This window comes from Rhinolophus sinicus, linkage group LG03, assembly GCF_036562045.2.
Source record: "Rhinolophus sinicus isolate RSC01 linkage group LG03, ASM3656204v1, whole genome shotgun sequence".
Classification (NCBI taxonomy): domain Eukaryota; kingdom Metazoa; phylum Chordata; class Mammalia; order Chiroptera; family Rhinolophidae; genus Rhinolophus; species Rhinolophus sinicus.
In genome coordinates, this window is record NC_133753.1 from 175,428,304 (window position 1) to 175,451,199 (window position 22,896).

General features: G+C 32.2%; 1 protein-coding gene across 3 annotated transcripts in view; it reads right to left on the reverse strand.

The window, feature by feature from the left end:
- Window positions 1-22,896, reverse strand: part of NIPBL (NIPBL cohesin loading factor) — a 188,307-nt gene that overhangs the window by 61,460 nt on the left and 103,951 nt on the right. For all 3 annotated transcript variants that reach the window (XM_019737211.2, XM_074328993.1, XM_019737212.2), the window contains exons 10-11: window positions 18,593-20,215; window positions 853-1,035 (exon numbers count right to left, since the gene is read on the reverse strand). In XM_019737211.2, coding sequence (XP_019592770.2) covers window positions 853-1,035; window positions 18,593-20,215 — 1,806 coding nt within the window. The remainder of the gene's footprint in view (window positions 1-852; window positions 1,036-18,592; window positions 20,216-22,896) is intronic.

A 22,896-nucleotide genomic window follows, 5' to 3' on the forward strand; every position in this document is an offset into this window, starting at 1 on the left:
ATGCCGTTTAAGTCAAACAAGGTTGCTGACCCCTCTTGGCTAGGCTCAATTCTCTTGCTCCAGAAGAAGGAAGATAGGGATAAAAGAGAAGAACTTTTTCAGTGGACCAGTAGGAAGACAGGCGAGGTATAGCAAGTCTAGTGCAAAGACAGGTGATCACAGTGTTGTAGAGAGGTAGCTGTGTAGTGAAGAAGCCAGCTCTGGAAAACAGTGAAACAAGGGAGGAATTCCAGGACACAGCTGGGCAAAAAGGAGAAGCCAGGTCCAAACCACAGATAATTGGCAATGTGGCTAATCCATTCATAATTTAGTGATAGTATGGTTTTAAATATTTTTTCACCTGGCTATCTCCTATGTGTCCTTCAAGACTCAAATCAAGTGTCACCTCTTCCAGTAAGCGTTTCCTGAACCCCCAATATGATTTTTGATGCCAATCCAATGTGCTCCCACAGCACCCTGGATTTACTACTATCACTGTACTTTTCTCAATGTATTACAATTGTTTATTTACATTTTCCCCCATTAGAATGAAAGCTCTTCAAAGACAGGGGCCACATCTTATTTGTATTTTTATTCTCAATGCTCAGCATTAGTAGGAGCTCAATAATGTTTGCTAAATACACATAGACATACGAGTGCTATTTGATGCTAACCGAAGATCATTAAAATTTTTTTTCTCGGTGCCAACTGATCTCATCTTTCACATATTTTTTAAGTACCAAGAAAAATACTTGCTATATTATTAAGAATTAAGATCACTGTATGCTTGCTAACCCAAAAAATCATAAATGAGACAAACACATCAATCTGCTTTTTAATTCTAAAGTAATAATAAAGTTATGTGATACTTACATTCAAAAGCTTCTTCACTATCATTATCTTCATCTGAACTGATTTCAGCATATTTTGGCTTTTCATTAACTGTGCTACGCTTGCGTTTATTCATTTTCACACGTTCACAAAGTGGCATGGTAGATTCAATTTCTGCCAGGAGTTCAGGGGGTAATTCTTTTAACACTGATTGATCTATACTACCTATTAATGAAAGGTAAGAAAAAAATTTCAATCTGAAGATAAAAAGGAAATTTTAACTAAATTAGCATAATGAAAATATATATTTATATAAGTAGTCTGTCACCTTTGCATTTTAACACATTCATATTTACAACCAGAAGTCTAAACCCTAAAATAATAATGCAGTCTTTATACATATATCATTACGTAACAACTTTAAAAACATGGTAATAATGGGCAGTTATATTGTCCATTTTTGATAAAATGCCTTCATCTGCCTGCACTGACTAAATACTTCCTGAAATTAGAGATCCACTGGTATTATCAAGTATATTTATAGCAGGGGGTACATCTCATATTCTTGGTAGCACCCAAATTTGTTTCATAGACATCTGAAGCAATTAGTGTGAAAGTAATACTATCCCTCAGAACAAATGAGAAGAACTGGAGGACACTTGTCAAGTCCTTTTCTTCTTCTATGATCTTGGTGGTTGTGTATGGTGGCTGGGACAAGAGTTCTGTATGCTTTTACCTACCAATGTCTATCTGAGAGGCATGATAATGCCGTTAGCATTACGGAGAATTTCCCCAAACAGATTAAACCAATATATGCATTTAATTGAAAATAATAGAAACATGAAAGGTAGAATAAATAGAACAAAAATATTTAAAATATAAATGTCTATAATTGAAAATAGTAAATTCAAGTCTAAATTCATATTTTCCCATGAAAGAATAAAGGCAGGATGAAAATATATCAACATAATAAAAATTATTAACATAACACTACCTAATCCTACACACATATACAACAACATACAAACAGTTGTTATGAAGAAATAAATTATTAACATCCTCTTGAGAGCTAAAAAATAAAGAAATAGTAAAAGCTATTTTTTAGGATAATTTGTCCTTATGACTACTGAAGATGACAATTTTAACTAACTTACTTACCCCTGTAAATTTTTGAATGGAAGTATAAAAATGATATCTTTCCTGATGAATTTTAGGAATTGGGAGCAAAGAATACCATTCTGGTTTATAGCAGAAAATATTAGTAACTATAATCAACATTAACACTACAGCATTCAAATGATTAATAGTGCTTATGTAAAGAATAAAAGTAAATCATGACAAAAACAAATGGGTACTGACTAAGACAATTTCAAAGCCTCAAGAATATACAATACTAAAAATTTAAGAATATAAAACAAATTATGAATCTCAATGGAAAAATCCTTTTTTTATTCCTCATGAAACTTTTATTCAATATCACGAAGCAGTTGTTTCAGTAACTTTTAGTCTTCCAGCCTTTTAACAACATGCATAGCAACAATTTTACCCAACAAAGATGTAATAATTATGAGTGGTAATATTCCAAAAACTCCATTGCTGAGAATCCTGACATGCTAATGTTGTGTTTAACCTATCTGTATAATTTTCAAATCATGTGACATTTCTTTGTACTAACTTTCTTAATTTAACTGTATTTTATCAGTAAGGTCAACTTTTTAGAATATTGTTAAGAGATAAAAAAAAATCAACTTTAGCTTGGATTGTCAGTACATTCAGCTTCAAGGTAAATACATAATGCATCCAATTTAAAGCCCTTAATGGTTTGATTACCTATAAATATGTGTTTTTTTTTATGGATCATGTCTTCTAGGATATATCTTTCCCTTTCCACATGACACATAATATGAAGTATACGGGTATGATTAAAAAAATACGGTGAATGTTTCAATTAAAAAAATTTTATTACAATAAAAGACACATTGCCATCAATCCCCCTCTAAATACTCCCCCTCGCTTTGATCACACTTATCCCATCGTTCTTGCCACTTCCTGAAGCAGTTCTGGAAGTCCTCTTTTGTGAGTGTCTTTAGTTGTGCTGTCATGGCTGCCTCAATGTCCTGAATTAATTCAAAACGTTTTCTGTCATGGTCATTTTGACTTTAGGGAAGAGCTGGATGTCACAGTGTCAGATTTAGTGAATATGGTGGAGGAGGACATACCATAATGTTTTTGACAGAAATTGCCGTACCAGAAGCGATGTGTGACATGGAGCGTTGTCATGATGGACAATGAAGTAAAGACAATCAAGAAATAGGACGCCCAGAACTGCTTTAGAAAGTGGCAAGAATGATGGGATAAGTGTGTTCGAAGTGAGGGTGAATATTTTGAGGGGGATTAATGGCAATGTGTCTTTTACTGTAATAAATTTTTTTTTTAAACATTCACCATATGTTTTGATCATACCTTGGATGTATACAGATGGTCAATAAGCTTCCTGATTACCTGACTCTCTGGTTCAGTTCTTATGTTTACTTATAGATAGATATACTTCCTGTAGTTTCTGAATTGTTGTATTTTATAGACAGATGAAAAATTTCCAAAAAAATTTTCTAAATTCAAATTCTTTTTTGTGCTATTTGAACATTATAATCTTTTTGGTTTATAAATATGGATAATCCAAAGTATTTGACCTTTAGTTCATCATGAGAATTTTTTAGAAACAGATTTACGTAATCGATTATGTTCTGCTTAGATTAAATTCTCATTCACAAAGACATACTGACTTCATACTAATATCCCAGCATTAAAAATATCCTTCAGACAAATGTACAATATATAATCAAGGGTTAAGATATGTATAGGTACTTGCACTCTCTTTACAGTGGTTTATTATATCCCCAGGGCAAGGACTCTGCTCTCTTCTTTCTTTCTTAAAAAAATTCTTCACAATAGCCACAGAAAATTTATGTCTTCTATTTGATAAGGCAGGCATCAAACTTTATTCAGTTTATTAATTGTAAATTACCATTTCTATTCCCTAAATTAAAAATAATACTATCAGATTCAGGAGCTATACTATTCTGTAGATCATTTTAACCTCTGTACAATGCTGAAAGTTACAACAACATAATTCAGAGACCAAATATTTCATTTCTAATGATGACCCCACTTAAAAAAATCCAGCAATGGTTAATGTCTCTCAACGTACTGTCTATTCCACAGGTTTATGCATTTTCTGAATTAACAACATCCTTTCTTCCTTTTTATAAAACTCTTTATAAATTGACTCAGCCAGTTCCCTTGACTACAAAGGGTAAGAAATAAAATGCTTAACTTTCCTATACTCACACTCAAAATCTTTTAAATACTTCATCAAGAATCAGGTAACTGACTCAGTTTCAATAGAAATGAATAAACAAAAGTACTTCAAATGATCCCTACAACATATTTGGTTATTCTTTACCCTGAATTAGGAAATAATCCTTTAAATGAAAACATCATGTCTCAGTATTGCTTAATACATGGATGATTTTAGAGATTACTGTTGTTTGCTATGCTATCTCTTCTTAAAAACTTCATTTCTCCCATCCCAATGATTTTATTCTTTAAATCAGGTGTTTGAATTCCACAAAATTTTACGTTACTGGCTTGAGGGAAATGCCATTTAGTCAAAATTTTGTGAGGTACCACACTTTCAGATTTTGTAGATATATATTCCATTATAGTGCGCCTCCATTTTCTGGCACAAATAAAGCTAAAGAATACATTTAATTATAGATGTGCTTGCTGTATTTTAGTAATCATGAATTTCTAGTATAAATTACTCATACTAGCACATTTACAATATTATTAAAACCGTAAGTCATCAAAAGATTTAAAAGTCCCAAAAGTCACTGGTTTGACAACAATGTATTTTTGTGTTTGTTTAAATGGGAAAACAATCCTGAAATTAAAATAAACCACAAAATAAAATTAACCTGAGCTAATGAACTGTTTAGGACCCAAGCTTCAATGGAAACCAGTCATGTTCAGAAATAAAGCAAGAAATTCACATAAACCCCGATTTTATAAGCCATAAAAAACATCTTAGGCAGGCATAATGTCGCTCAGTGACAATTCTTTCAATAACCTACCCATATTACAGAGGAGTAGCCGCAAATGAATCTTTAACTTCAATCAGGGGCAAAAAGAAAAAAATTCAGTAGTGTAGGTTGTCAATCTGCCCCTCTTGTGACCCTGAGTTAATATGGTTTGAAGATACATATTTTTTGTTGCCAATAGTTCCTAAATGCAAGCCATTTTCTTTATTTGAAGCCATGACAAGAACATCCAGGAGTATAAATTGCTGATGACACAGCCCTGAAAAAGGGTAACATTTGGTAGGCAGAGACAAAAGGAGGCAACCTGAAGAGAAACTGAAAAATGTGGGGTTCAACTATGAGAACAGGACATTGAACGTTCCTTCCACAGGGACCACAAGGTTACCTAACCTGATGGAGGAATTAGGGGTAAAGAAGATGGTGCACTAGGGACCTAAATCCAAGTGAATGTAGGAACACAGAAGATTGGTGAATAAGTTTTGCAGTCACAAAACACTGACCTCAGAGGAAGAACTCTGACATGTATATTTTAGCAGTTATTTGGAAAGACTAACAGCAGACTAGGAGAAAGGAGCTATTACCTTTTGGTGCTAAGGCTCCTTTGGCCGAATGAAAGTGAGTGGAGTGAAATTCAGATCTACAATAAATATCAACAGTAATCAGGGTAACAAGAAGGAAGATATGCTTATAATTGAGGAGAGGTCTTAAGGAAAAAGAAGCTCAGGTACATTACATCTTCTGGAAGAAAAGGATCAGGAAAATAAATAATTAGAGGGGGCTGCTTTTTTTTTTGATGGTTTAGGGTAAATGGAAGTGATACATAATGAGACAATCTGGAAGAAAGTTGCCTTAATTATGGTAAGGAGGCAAAGACCCCAGGCATTGGCTATAAGCCAAATAATGCTTATTCAGGATTACAAAAATTTGTTTTAAAATTTAAAAAAGGAAGACTAGCAGTTATTCATCTGTGGCTAGGGAGGGGTGGTCAGAACCAAATCAAACTGCAGCTATTCTCATTCTGAGGGCCTTTGAGAAACACTCCTGAAACTAATGCAAACAATCCTTACATAATCACTGTATAAAGACTGTTTATAGCCTAAGAACTGGAAAGTCTCCTTTTTAATTTTAGCCAGCAATTTTCCAGTTGTAGTTTGTGACCCATAAGGAAGTTGTGAAATCAGTTCTGTGGGTCTTGACCAGCAGTTATATTTAAAATGAAAGCAAAAGTGTCAGTGATTTGCCTGTAATAAGGGTAGGTATTATTAATATGTATTTGTATGTGTGTATTAGGTCAGAGCATGCATGTTTTTTATCTTAGCTCACAGTAACAAAATTTGTAAAGTCTTTTAATCTTTATGCTTGCCACCTCTCTCAAAACAGGAGAGTCAATTCAGACTGAAAAGGTCTTTCTAGGTTAATCTAATCCAATGTGTAGGCTTAGTCCAATGTTTCTTAAACTACAGATTCAATGAAAGATAAATAATAATTTGAATAATATACTCCAAATTAATCAAATTGATTTTATTCATTCTAAGTTGATAGAATATTGACTACCTTGTATCAGAGAGCTTAATAAATGATGCTTATAATTCTGATATAAAAGTTGCCAGTTATATTTTTGAAGCCCTGCTACAATAAAACCTTGGATTACTCAAAAATTACTTTTATTTTTGATTTAGATCTTTCTAAAAAGCACTGTAGCCATCTCTTTTTTAACAAGACAACTTCTTGCCTCATGATCATTTTGAAAAGACCAAGTTTTCCATGATGCTTTACACCACAATGCCTTTAGGACTTAACTGCTAAGCATTAGCCTGTTGGAGATGATACGAAATGATCCAGGCTTTGCTTCTGAGTTCTGCAGGTCTGCTTGTAACTTGCTGAATGGGTATACTCAGTCTCTGCTGAAAGTGTAGACAATATGCACACAGCAAATGGTATTCAAACTCTTTAACTCATTTATACCATTCGTGGAAATTCATCGCAAGGAAATTTATGCAATAAAACAAAAGCTCTATGAAGACGTTTAGATCCATTTTATCTATTGTAACACCAAAATGTTTGACCATAGGGGAACATAGTAGTAGATCCCACATTAAGGATAATTATGAGCTATAAAGAGATAGTAAATGTAAAGAAAACAGAATGTAAAATAATAGGTATATCATGTTGTACTATGTATTTGTAACAGGAGTCAAAGGAAATCAATGTAAATATTATACTAATTTAAGAGATTAATTTTCCTAAAGAAATACAAGATATATTTTAGAGAAACAAAAAAAGGTCAATAATAATGAGTGAGGGATTAGGAGATATTTCATGAACACAGTGGGTTTTCAACAAAGATGAAGTGGTGTGAGGTAGGAGGAGTGGAGGATGCAGGACAGGAGCAAAGAAATAGGAGTTGGTAGGTAACCAGGAGCTGTAAGTTTGGGGAAATTTGAGTAGTCTGCTCTGGACAGAAAGAGACATTTAATAGAGAGAAGAAATAGGTAAGCCTATAAAGTAGGTAAGGTTCATATATTACAGCTTTTTGAGGAATGACAGAATCAGAATGTGGTTTAGAGATGTTACTCTAGCAATAACTTGTGAGATGGGTTGGAAGGGGGAGACGTTAGAAGTGAAGTCTTCTGAGAGCAATCTGATACGTCTCTGGGAAGGGTATGAGAGAACAGTATTACGAATTTAACCATTTTTGAAAATTGTTAACATCATTATTATATAATTATCATCTCAAACTTTGGGAAGGACTATTTAGCTCAAAATATTATTAACCATGTAACATGTGATCATATAGAAACCAAAACTATGGAATCAAGGACAAAAAGATTCACATGTTGATATTTGTTATTTAATCTTATCAACCTTATCAAGTATTAAATTGTATTATTAGCTACTCAACTGACGACTACTACTACATTGGGCTGAATATGTACAAAATTTTAGCAACATCTATTTTATTATATTCTAGAAAAACATTTTCTAACAGTGCAAGAAATGGCATATTTTCTGATTACATTCTTACTACCCATGGCTGTAAAACAATGTTTAATTTTAACTAATCTAGTCTCACATTACTTCTTCCATACTGTGCTATAAATGAGTCAAATGTTTAAGTTCTCTAAACTTATTGTGCTTTTTCCTTCTGCCCTTGTGCTAAAAAAACACGTGATCCCCTATTCCTTTGTATTCACATAGCACCCTTTTCTTTACTACAACACTGTCACTGTCGCTTTAGTTAACCATACCCTCCACAAGATCATAACTGGATAAAGTCATAGACTGTGTTGTTTGCAGCATCTAGCAGACAGTATGGAATGATGAAGATGGCCAAAAATATTGAATGCTTAGTGCAATGATTAGAATGTGGTCTTCTAAGAAACTCTTCCAGCTGAACATTCTTTTTAAAATCCTGTAAGCAGTTTTCAATTGTTATACATATATATATGTATACATAAATTTTATTGGGGAATACTGGGGAACAGTGTGTTTCTCCAAGACCCATCAGCTCCAAGTCACTGTCCTTCAATCTAGTTGTGGAGGGTGCAGCTCACTGGCCTATGTGGGAATTGAACCGGCAACCCTGTTGTTCAGAACTCGTGCTCTAACCAACTGGGCCACCAGGCTGCCCCAGTTGTTCTATATTGATAATTATAAAAAAGTACTCACAAAATGAAAAGTAGAGAAAAATATTTCATAACTGACAAGTAACAAATATAAAACATTTTAAAGGCTATTTAAATCTGTATATATTTATATTTAATACATTAACTATATTAATTTCATAATATATTAATTACATATTAATATATTAAAATGTGATCACATATATAACCCTATTACATGTAAATAAGTACTCACAAATATTAAATATCCTCTAATACATATTTGCCTAATTTCATACTACATTTATAAATATTGGATAAGAAGTTGAAAATTAAAACTACATCAGTCTTTTTTTATATACAGATTAAAAATACTTAAATGGCAGTGGGAAATGCAAATTTTAGGTTTCATTTTCTATAGAATAAACAACCTAGTTATCACCCTAGTGATATCTATCTATCTATCTAGTATATCCATCTATATAAAATTTCAACTTTATATCGGGCTCAGCAAACTCCAGCCTGCACAGTGAAATTTGCCCTATCTGTTTTTATATATAAAATTTTATTATAATATAGTGACACAATCATTTACACATTGTCTACGGTTTCTTTTGTACCACAATGTTAGACAAGTGGCTAATAAAGCGAAGAATATTTACTATCTGGGCCTTTACAGAAAAATTTTGCTGAGCCCTGATATATATCATGTCATGTCATACTTTATTCAAAATGGAACAAAGTGCCACCCACTTTGTGCAGTCCCTATATAGTTATATTCTGTACAGTTCAGGTCAATGCAAATTGATGTATTTAATGAAGACAAAATACCAAGGAGTTGGTTTATAACAAATGAAGGAACTGTTACAAATGAAGCAGGCAAAAGAAAAGATTTTAAGAAATATCTGGTTTTAAGTACCACAGTTATGATACTGACACTAGCACTACAAAGATTTCATCAATGTGCAGTTATCAAATCACAATGAGGAAGAACTATAAAAAGAAACATGCTTTCTAGGAAGTTTATTACATAAATGACAATTTACTACTACTTAATATAGAAAGTAAGAAGCAAGGATCAATTGATCCTTTCCTTGATAAACATACAAAGTGAGAAAAATAAAAGGCAGAAACACAACCTAATTTTATACCTCAAGGAATTAGGGAAAAAACAAACTAAGCCCAAAGTTAATAGAAGAAAGGAAATAACAAAAATCAGAGTAGAAATAAATGAAATAGAGACTAAAAAGAGAATAAAAAAGATCAACGAAACTTTGTTTTAAAAGATAAAATGGACAAAACTTTAACTAGACTTACTAAAAAAAGAAAAAGAACGCAAACAAATAAAATTAGAAATGAAAGACATTGCAATTGATGCCACACAAATACAAAGGATCATAAGAGACTACTATGAGCAATTATACAACAAAGGGAGACAACCCAGAAAAAACAGATAAAATTCCTAAAAATACACAACCTATCAAATTGAATCATGAAGAAATAAAAAATCTGAACACATTACAAGGACACTGTATTAGTAATTAAAAAAACCTCTCCACAAAGAAAAGCCCAGGACAAGACAGCTCCACTGTTGAGCTCTGCCAAACATTTAAAGAAGAATTAATACCAATTTTTCTCAAACTCTTCCAAAAAAGGAAGTGGAAGCAATACTTTCAAATTCATTTTATGAAGCCAACATTATTCAGACAGCAAAACAAGACGAGGACACTACAAGAAAAGAAAATTACAGGCTGATTTCCCCTGATGAACATAGATCCAAAAGCCCTCAACAAACTATCAGCAAACCGAATTTAACAACACATTAAAAGGACCAAGGTGAAGGAGTTAAGAAGTAGAAGTTTGTAATTACAAAACAGTCACAGGGACGTAAAATGCAGCATAGTCAATAATATTGTAATAATTATGTGTGGTGCCAGGTGGGTACTAGACTTATAGGGGGATCACTCTGTAAATCACATAAAGGTCTAACCACTATGTTATGTACCTGAAACTAATATAATATTGAATGTCAACTGTAATGGGAAAAAACAAAAAAAAGAGAGTCCCCCAAAGTAAAACTACATAAGCAAAAAAAAAAAAAAGGATCACACGCCATGGAATTTATTTTGAGGATACAAGGATGGTTCAACATCTGCAAATCAATCACTCTGATACACAACCTTAACAAAATGAGAACAGAAATCATATGATCATATCAATAAATGCAGAAAAATCATTTGACAAAATTTAACACCCAGTCAGGATAAAAACTCTATGAACAAAATAGGTAGAGGGAACAAATCTCAACATAATTAAGACTATATATATGACAAGCCCACAGTTGATACCGTACTCAATAGTGAAAAGATGAAAGCTTTTAAGATCATGAACAAGATAAGAATGATCACTCTTGCCTAGTACTATGCTATTCAACATTGTAATAGAAGTTGTTGCCAGAGCAATTAGGCAAGAAAAAAATAAAAAGCATCCAAATCAGAAAAGAAGTAAACTGTCTCTTCAGGCAGATGACATATTATATATAGAAAACGCTAAAGATTCCACCAAAAAACTGCTAGAACTAATAAAGTCAGTAAGGTTGCAGGATACAAAATCAAAATACAAAAATCAGTTATGTTTTGATACACTAACAATGAACTATCAGAAAGAGAAATTAAGGAAACAATCCCACTTACAATTGCATAAAAAATAGAATAAAATAGGAATAAATTTAACCAAGAAGGTGAAAGATCTGCATACTGAAAACTCTAACCTGATGAAAGAAACTGAAGACACAAATAAATGGAAAGGGACTACATGCTCATGGATTGAAAGAATTAATATTATTAAAATGTCCATACTACCCAAAGCAATCTATAGATTCAATGCTATTCCAATCAAATTTCATGGCATTTTTTCCACAGAAGTAGAACAATCCTAACATTTGTATAGAACCATAAAATAGCCAAATACCCAAAAACTCTTGAGAAAGAACAAACTGGAGCATCACACTTTCTGATTTCAATCTACATTAAAAAGCTGTAGTTATCAAAATAGTATAGTACTGGCATAAAAACAGATACATAAACCAATGGAACACAATAAAGAGTTCAGAAATAAACCAAAAGATACATGGTCAATTAATTTACAAAAAAGGAGCCAAGAATATTCAATGGGGAAAGGACAGTCATTTCGATAAATGGTGCTGGGGAAACTAAAACAGAAACAATGTAAAAGAATGAAACTGGACCACTATCTTACACCATATATAAAAATCAACGAAAAATAAATATTTGAATATAAGACCTGAAACCATAAAACTCCTAAAAGGAAACATAGACATAAAGTTCCTTGACAATAGTCTTGCCGATTTTTCTGGACTTGACATCAAAAGCAAAGGCAAAAATAAACAAGTGGGACTACATCAAACTAAAAAGCTTCTGCAAAGGAAATAATAAGATAAAAGGCAACGTACCAAATGGGAGAAAATATCTGCAAATCATGTATCTGCTAAGAGGTTAATATCTGAAATAGATTAAAGAACTTATACAACTTAATAGTAAATAAATAAATAATAAACAAACAAACAATCCAATTAAAAAACGGGCAGAGGATCTGAATAAACATTTTTCCAAAGAAGACATACAGATGGCCAAAAAATATGAACAGGTGCTCAACATCACTAATCATTAGGGAGATGTAAATAAAAATCATGAGGTATCACCTCACACTGTTATAATGGCTATCACTATAAAAGAGACAATAAATAACAAGTGTTGGCCAGGATGTGGAAAAAAGGGAACCCTTCTGAACCGTTTGTGGAAATGTAAATTGGTGCAGCCACTATGGAAAACAATATGAAGGTTCCTCAAAAAATTAAAATAGAACTACCGTATGTTCAGGTAATTCCACTTCTGGGTATTTATCCGAAGGAGACAAAATCACGATCTTGAAGAGGTATCTGCACCCCCATAGTCCTTGAAGCATTATTTACAACAGCCAAGACATGGAAACAACCTAAGTTATTTAGTCCATTGGTGAATAAACGGATAAAGAAAATGTGGTATATATACAATGGAATAGTATTCAGCCATAAAAAAGAAGGAATTCTGCCACCTGCGACAACATGAATGGACCCTTAGCATTATGTTAAGAGAAATTACTCAGACAGAGAAAGACAATACCATATGATCTTGCATGTGGAATCTAAAAAAACTAAACTCAAAGAAACAGAGGACAGATAGGTGTTGCGAGAAGTAAGGGGTGGGGGTGGGTGAAATGGACAAAGGCAGTCAAAAGGTATAAACTTTCAGTTATTAGATAAGTAAATTATGGGGATGTAAAGTACAGAATGGTGATTATAGTTAACAACACTGTATTGTATATTGGAAATCTGCTAAAATAACAAATCTTAAACGTTATCATCACAAGAAAAAAATTAGAACTAGTAAGATGCTCAATGCAAACTAAACTCATTGAGGTAATCATTTCACAATACATACATATAGCAAATCATTATTTTGTACACTTTAATAAATGTTATATGTTAATTATATCTCAATAAAGCTGGAAATAAACGGTGGCAGCAATGTCTTCAAATATACACTAAATATGAAGTATATATATATATATATATATATATATAAAAGACTTAACAATTTATTAGATAAATTCAATAGGATGACTGCATTTTTTATATTAAAAAATAGACAGATTCTAGCTCTAACTATAAGATTCATTTTGGTCCTCATAACTATGTAAAGTAGGAAGGAAATTGGTCTCTCCATTTTAGAAGTGAAATGAACCAAGGTTTTGAAAGGCTATGATTATTCAAGGCTCTGATTCTAGTGCTCTCTGTACTACAATTTATATTGGGCTCAATGAAGAATTTTCCGAAGTTAGTACAATAGAAGTCAGAGAATGCTAAATTTTGTGGGTGGGGGAAAGGATCCATATTAAAAACTCCCTATTACAGTTGACCCCTGAACAACACAGGTATGAACTGTGCAGGTCCATTTATATGGGAATTGTTTTCAATTGATCAGTGTAATTCAATTGACCAGCACAGTTCAACTGACCAACACAGTTCAAACTCATGTTCCTCAAGGGTCAACTCCATGGTTGGGAATCTGCATGTGGAGGGTGGACTGTAGTTACATGAGAATTTTCCACTGTGTGGGAGGGTGGCGCGCCTAATCCCCACTTTGTTCAAAGGTCATCTGTATATTGCATCACATCATAGTATATTACATACTATTATGTTACATATACTGTACATTATGTATATTATATACTATTACTCTAACATATTGAATTCTCTCTGAATGGATGTTGAATTCTATTAATACAATTATCAAAATCCTTTCCTACAAGAACCTGATACAGATACAAAGGTAATAAATACCTACTTTATATTATACTATATACTAGGATACATTACACTATACAATATTACCTTACTGTTATTACAGTAATATTATATTAATATACTATGTTATAGTATACTATTACTATGAAGTAGGCATTTATTAATATCTTTATCAGGGTCTTATAGGAGAGGGTTCCAATAATTGTTTTAGAAGAGGGAATTCAGTATGTTAGAGTAATGACCATGTCTTCATAAAAAGGAGTAGGTTCTCTCAGAATTAATTATTTGCTATCCTCTCACCCATCAATCATAATATACCTATTTCTACAAATAGGAAAACTTTACAGAAGCTGTCCTTGAGCTGGTGTGAAAAATGGAATAGAAAACAGAGAGAATATTACTAGCAAACATTAAATACATTTAATTTTTATGAAAAACATTTCTACCTAACAAATCTCTTTAAGTCAATTAATGTCAATTATTTACTAAGCAAATTCTGGACGAAAAAAATTCTATGAACAAAAATCACGAGGACAAAAATTTTCAAAACATTGCTCTAAAATCACACTCAACAACAGCTAGGTATGTATTAAGCCAACTTCTGTAATAAATATTCTCCAAACATTTCCTAAAGATATCAGTGATAATAAAGTCTTTACAGAAAATGAAAACGAGTTTTTTTAGAAAAGTATTTTTAAAACCCATCAAAGGAACCAAAATAAATTTCCATTGCAGCATTATTAAAGATTCTGAATATTACAATCATATATCTACTTGACCAAGAATTCCTCAACTTAGGAATTCACAAACTATGCCAAAAATTTACTCTCAGAAACAGTACTTTTGCTCAAATTTACAGAAGACTAGAGTCCTAAACATAATCCAACTCGAGTGGTCAGTGCTACATAAAAGGCAACTATCTAATGTATTTTAGTGATAACATTTGGTAATGTAACTGCTACAGTGACAACTGAGGTGAAGTAACTCCCCCTAATAATGACTACAATCATTAACTGATCAAATGAGCGCTGTCCTCCAAACACTGTTGACTCTGAGAGCTGCTAGGTAAGTACATTCCCAGTGAAGAACATTTTCAGTAACTGTTTTATCTTTAGCTTAAAGGCCTTGATCTCAAATAATAGATGATAATAGGTTATTTCTTGAAAGCAGTGAGTGCAAATGACTGAAAACGATACAGGAGGTGGAATGAAGTAGGGGGAAGAAGAAGAAAAATTGCTTTCCTTGGATATAAAGCTAAGCTATTTTGAGACATTCTAAAATTGTAAAAAAATCAAAATCAAATTGTTAACCTGTAATTACTGATACTAAAGTGTTAACAACACATAAGTCATGTTAGCTCATGATCATGCCAGTTTTGAAGATCTCCTAACTTTATTTTAATATGGAGACATAGTTACTGTACATTAGGGTATATTAGGATAATACTCTGAGTAAAAATATTTTAACAATAAAGATATTATTTTCACATTTAATATAATGACTGAAATATATTGTAATAGAAGATATTTTTAAAATTTTAAAGTTTTACAAAGGTTATGTTGGTTCCCCACCTCCATGCCCCCACTTGGCAAGGAAGAAACAAGGTGATGGTAAAAAGACTGGGAAGATGACAGAAGCAGGATGAGGACAGAAATGTTAATGAGCCAATCGTGTAATAGCTATAGAGCAAAATAAAGGTAAAGGGTAAATTAGACTTGAACGAGTAGGTCTCCTTTGGATGTTAACAAACACTAGATAGCTGACAGTGTGAAAAGAGTTATTACAAAGTTTAGGGAACGGAATATCTAATATTATGTAGCTCTAGAGCTAGGGTCTATTGGAGGAAACATAAAAGATGAAAACACAATTTTAATCTGCACGCAAAAGCCTTTTCGGAACATGGTGGCATGCAGTCTCTATTAAAGAGGCATTCAATATGGTTTTATTATGTACTACACATTATGTTAGGTCCTAGGGATATACAAACACCCCACAGTAATTAAATCAAATGTAACAATGCCATTTTACATTTAGTATGTTTATACAAAAGACAAAATAAGAAATCTATAGTAGGAATCATAAATCTATAATCCTACCATTCAAAAGTTACCAGCTTAAAGTACATTCAACAAATTTCAAGTTAACCTAAAGAATGAATGTTTTAAATATGGACATTAGATACAATATTTAAAAGATGGAATTTTATGGCTCTTCCAAAAAAGAAAAGTCTACCAAGAATTTTGGCCCTAGGAATGAACAACAAAAGCATCCCAGCAATATTCAGTCTAATTCCTTTACTTAGAAAAACACCAGTATGCCAGAATAGGTGATTTTCTGTGACTCACTTAAGTAATTAATATGTACTACAAGGGTCAGTAATCCACAACTGTGATTATGCATGTAATTAAAAAAACAAATTTCTGCCATTGCTGACTTAGTAGCAAAGATCTAAAATAAAACCAAAATTAATACATTACTAAAAAATAATAGATATAAATTCTAAGGTATAAACAAAGCCAAAAAATATATACATGGGATCCTGAAATGAATCTAAGCATTGAAATAATATTTTTGATAAAAAGGTCCACTTATAATTGCAGATATATTAATAAATGTGTGTGTGTGTGCGTGTATATACATACACACACGCACACACAAACACCCTTCTCTAACAGGCAGAAACACCCAGAGAGCCTACTTACTAACAGGAACATGTCAAGTATATATATTTGTGTTAAAAGTACACTTAAAGAAACATGGATTAGTACTAAAAAGTTTACATTCACAGGTAATGAAATTATATGTCAAAACACCATGGAAATAATACAGCAGTTACTAATTAGGAGATATATTCATTTCTTGATGTTCAGTTGTAAAGATTATTTGTTAAAACAGAGCTCAGAAAGCAAGGCTAGCATAAGCTGACAGAGGGCAGGGGAGAAAAAAGATGGTTCAGATCAAAGGGACAAGAGGGTACCACTTTCCATCTTTCTATCTGACTTTTCTAAAATTGTACAACTGTATTCTTTAGTATATATACATACATGCCACTCCCAAAATTTCAGTGATAATTTTTAAAGAAAATCTTGATCTAAAAGAAAACAATTTAATGCTAGCCACTACATTCTAACAACCTCTTTTAAATAAACAAATAATTCTGAAAAGATGCACTCAAGTTAAATAAAAAAACTATAAATTAAAGCTGAATTAATAGTTCATTTAAGTTTTTGTAGGTCTGATTTCCGTAATTTAAAATCTGAAAGCTTCACTAAGAGTATAAATATTAGTAATTCAAAGACAATTTTTTCATTTTTGAAACACAAAACCAAATAAATTAACAGTGAAAAGTAAATATTTAATGAAGACCAAGAATAAAATGACAAGTCACTTTTTTGAATAAAGACTTCTTAGTAGTAACATTATATTTTCAATAAGCTTTTTTTGATAGACAAGGTACAGCAGCATTTTACAAAAGTAACCATTACACCGTCTATAGCTAATACACTGCAGTGCTATACAACTTTCTGTTATGATGCAAATGTTCTCTATCTGCGTTAACAGGGTAGCTACTTGACACGTGGGCTATTGAGGAAGTGAACTTTTTATTTTATTTTGTTTAAACTAATTTCAATTTACATAGCCTAAAGAAGCTAGTGACTGTATTAGACAGCACAATTCCAGAGTTTCATATATTTTTTTACAAGTATAAATCTAAGTTCTTAATGAATTTTTTTCACAGAATGAGAACCTAAAAAAATCAAACTTTCCCCTCTATTGGTATAAGAACTAGCATCTCAATCTATTTATATTGTATGGGCTTAACAGGTCTTGCCACACAGCATCATGAAAAAAAAAAAGATATATATACACATACATATAAAGTAGTATACAAAGCAACACAAAATTCTATTTTTCTGCACAAAATGCCACTGTATTTTCAGCACTTAAGACTTTGCCTCCCTGTAAACAATACTACTCAAGTAACTGGAGAATTTAAATCAGCAACCATGCAAAAACACCCAAATACCCAAAAAACTCTCACAAACTCCAATTTGAGGTAAATACCATTCCCTATTACTTTTCCATAGGAAAAGGCAAAACTATGTATTTTTAAAAATAAAACATTTGTAACTAACCACCTCCCCCAAATAACCGTTTATATAAGTTCCTAAACTATATAAATTCAAACTATTTATCAATAATTAACTCAGAGATAGTCTGTAAGACAACAGTATTGCGATATTTTATATTCATAAAATAATTACTGATTTTTATATAGCTTAACTGAGATGTCAGAAATTAAAATTCAGTTAGTTTATTACTTCATTATGGAATGGAGTATCTCTACAGTCAAAATAACTATTGAGGAAGCTGTTAAATACATCCTAGATCTAATCATCCATTTTAATCATTCGAGTAACAAATAACTTTCAAAATTACCTAAAATAACTAAACAGCAAGAGAACTTATTTCCGTGTACCAAATAGCAAAAATTGTGACTTCGGGGAGTAGTTCAAGTAGAAGTGGGAGAAAAACAATTTTTATTGAGAACTTTTTGTCTATATTACTGAAAACAATTGTATTATATAAATGTTATATTTTCATGTAGTAGTGTTTCAATTTTTGTAAATTTCTTTTTTAAACCGTAATAACCCTAAAACTTAAAGGAAAACTGATTAGAATACAAATGACATCTTTACAATTATTCTTACCTTTATTTGACTTTGATGGTTTATTCTTGATGGGTTTAAGGGAACTTCTTGATTTATCCTCTCTATCTTTAATAAGTTTCTGAACATCATCCAAAGACAGTTTCTGCAGGACAACTACAGGCTTAGCTCCTTTATTTAGATCTTCAACTAATCCCATTTTTTCTACTTTGTCTTTCTGCTCTCCTTTCATTTCCATTTTCTTTGTCTCCTGAGTAATATTGCCATCTTTATCCCTCTTGATTTTTGGAATGACAAAATTTTTCAATGCACCAGACCTGCCCCCCAATAAATAACTTGGAAATTCTGCCTTATTATCAGGGTGCGCTTTATTACTGTCTACTTTACTCTTGTTACCCTCTGTCCTTTTGTCATCTTTACTATTTGGTGATTTGAAACCAGGCTTATCAGGTCTTGATTTATTGGAATCGCCTTGTTTAACACGAGGACTGTCAGGCCTTGATTTTTGCTCCCCAGAAGATGGTCTTTCCCTGGAGTCCCCTGATTCATGTCTGTGTTTTCTTTCTAGTTTATCAGGTTTGGAACCATCAGATTTAACGCCATGTTCATTTCTACTAGAGGATCTTAAAGTTTCTGGTCTTCGAACCCTAGACTGATCCCCCCGATGTCGCTCAGATTCACTCCTGTCATCTGATTTTTGTTTACTGTCATGGTCACGTCTTAGTGACTCAGAAATAGATCGCCCATCAGGTCTCTGCTTTAAGGCTTCAGCTCGTTCTGATTTTAACCGAGGTGAATCAGATTTAATATCCTGTTTATGTTTAGACACTTCAGGTTTTTTCTCTGTTGATGGCTTTCCAGAATCCCTCCTATTTTCATGCCTATGTTTTGGTGTTTCAGGCCGACCTTCATTTTTTTGCTTTGGAGTTTCAGGTCGGCCCTCACCTTTCTGCTTTGGAGTTTCAGGCCGCCCTTCACCCTTTTGCTTTGGGGTTTCAGGACGCCCATCACTCTTTTGTTTTGGAGTTTCAGGTCGGCTTTCACCCTTTTGCTTTGGGGTTTCGGGTCGTGACTTTGTTTCTGATCTGCCATTATTTTGTTTGTTGTCATTTGGTTTTGTATCAGACAGTCTATTTTCATTCTGTTTAGGTTCGGCTGTGGTGCTCTCATTTTGTTTGGATTCTGTAGTTCTGCTCTCATTCTGCTTAGGTTCCTCTGTTTGTGTCTCAATTTTAGTTTCTAACTTACTTTCATTTGATTTTGTCTCCAGCAATCTGTTTTCATTTGATTTAGACTCTGCCAATCTACTTTCATTTTGTTTCAATTCACTCTTTGAAAGCTCAGAATCAGACTTTTTTTTAGGAGTCTCAGGATGGTTTTCTGGTGTAGATTTAAGATTTCCAATAATATCTTCCTGAAGAACAGAAATAGGTGCATCATTACATTGTTTGATTTCTTCAGGCTTTTTTATGGAGTCTGAGTCCTGAGTTACAGAAGCCTGAGAGTCCACTCTTCCTGCCTGATGAAGATCAATGCTAACCATTAATGCTGGCCTTGACCCATTTCCCGTAGAACCCGTCTCCTGAGAAGCTGGTCTATTACCTCCTGTAGCACCCCCAGCCTCCTGTGGGTAAGAATCTTGTTTTCTTTTTTTCAAAGGCTTATCTGAAATTTAAAGATAAATATTCAGTATCAGTAATAGACAAATACTCTTATCTTATTATAAAACCATATGGACTTTTGACTATTTTTAAAAGTCACAATGTTTTTTAAATGTGGTGAATGCAAATGTCAATACGCATATACAAAAACAGTAGGCACTAAAGACATAATACTTTTAAATGAAAAATTCTGAGGAAACACTCATGCTTGCTGTACCTCAATAGATATTAGCAACTATAGTAAAAATAATTTAACAGCATACTTGGTGAGTATATAAATAAGCCAAGAATATAAAACAAATGGAACTTATAATAATACATTAAATACAAACATATTTATGTTTGCATATGTTAAGGATAAACCAGATTCTTTATATATGAATAAGGCAACCAGTTATAAATTATGTATCATCATTTTAACTGTTAACCAAAAACTACAAAGAGCCCCAAATCCACCAACATACTAAATAGGAATGTAAACTTTACTACATGTAAGAAAAATATGGAAAAGAATAAAAACCTAAAAGAAAACAGAAACCATGCCACTGAAAAAAGGTAAATGATAGGAGTAAGAAAAAAAAATTAATATTTTGTTATTAACCTTTGATACAAGATTCAAATTTTTCAAGGTGCCATCAGCACAAATGGAATTTAAAAGCTAACTAACAGACGTATATTAAAAATAAGGTAACATTATAAGTACAAAATGAGAAACATGTAAGGACTTTTTAAGATAAATCCTGTCTTAAGCAACTTCCACTGAAGAAAAATGCTTTGGCTCTTCAACATAAACTTCTAGGGGTCTATAAATTGGCCTCAGTAAGAAATTATTCACAGTACTCTGGAATGTAAAGACAAAAATACATGCAAACACAAATCTACCACCACAATAATATGTCAAGGGAGTTTTAACAGCTATGTATTTCTGTGCATGATTACATGAGGTTAAGAGGTTGCTAGTTCGTTTTCTATAAATCAAATCTCTTGGGAACAGTTATATTATAGCACCATGAGGTTTGCCTGCTTTAATACTGACTTGCTGAATTGCCTGGCTGTGTTTTAAGAGTTATTTTAAATTACTTTTACAGGAGAACTTCTAGATTTTCTTACAGTATTCATTAATGTGATATGACATCATTTAAGGAAAACAAGGATAAAAGTGAAACTGACAACTTAAAAAAGCCCCTTATTGTTAGGGAATCAAGTTCTGAAAAAATTTTTTTAATGGCAATGTTGCTTTTATATACAAAATTTCCATCATTTTGTTTTCATAGTAAGCAGTAGCAGCTCATCCAGCTTTAACTCTAACCAAATATTGCTAAAATGTATTTCAGATATTTGATAGTTACTTTGTAAAACTAAGTCATTCTGCTTCTTCAATTATTTAGAAGTCCAATCTATCATCACATGTACTTCATTTGCAAAACAACTACATGATAATCACAACAACAAAGTATATTAACATTACACAGTTTTCGCTAGTTAAAACTAACCTGGTAAAAACTTACATGAAGCTTTTTGCATCAATACCTAAGAAAAAAAGCACTCAGAATAATAAATTTATGCTTGCATAACTGTATTTTTTAATGTTCTGCCACACAAAATAATCTTTACATCCTGCCATTGGGCATACCAAACAATTGTTACCTCATAAATAGGATGCTTTATTACCTTATAGTTATCCCTTAAACCTTATGACAAGAATCTATTAGAAACTTAAATAGTATAAGTTTTTTATATTTCTTAATGAAATGAAGCATACTTGAGAACTATAATGACTATGATTTCAGGCACCTGAACATTTCTCTTCAGAAATCTGTGGCTCATCCTTATGAGCAATCTGTCTTTAGAAAAACACTAAAATATCTTAAAGGCTAAATTTTAAAGGATTACAAAATACTTAAGAGTTTAAAGATCATTAACCTCATTCCAATTTATCTTTCATCATTAAAACAGAAATTCAGCAAACAGTTTAATTTCAAAATTACGTTTGATTCAGTTATTTTAAACTATAGATTCTATGATTTTTTAATAATAAAAATTTATGAAAGCATTTACAGTAATACATTAAGATTGGGGAAAATCTTAAATTTTTTTGCACTATGCATAAAATAGTGCTAAATAGAAAGTTTTAATTTTTCAATTATTGGGAAGTATTTCACCTTCTGTAAAACCCAGGAAAATTCCATTACTGCTTGCAAGGATTCTTGGATACATTAAAAGAACGCAGGTTCTGATTCACTTGATCTGATTCAATTCCACTATGAACTTAATTCTTGTAAAGTGGCTCTGAATCTGCACAGGTCAATTTTGTCTCCCCACTTTTGTTATCAGTCTTTATTACATCATAACCTTCACCTAATGATGGAAAGCCATCTCTATGAAGAACAATTTCAATATCTGGGATACTGATTACCTTTAAGCTTTCTTTAGTGTTGGAAATCATAAGATTAGCTATCAGAATGCATATATTCCTGAAGAAAATGCATACAAAAAGATAGCATAATTTTAAAACCAGCAACACTTGTCATCCTGATGTTAATATTTTGAAAACAGGATCCAGCCCTTAGAGAAATTCTGTACTTGATTATGCTTATAAAAAACATAGTATATCACTCGCTTACATCTATTACAAGTGATAACTGAAAACAGTTAAAGCAGAAAGCACAATTGTATACACAGCAG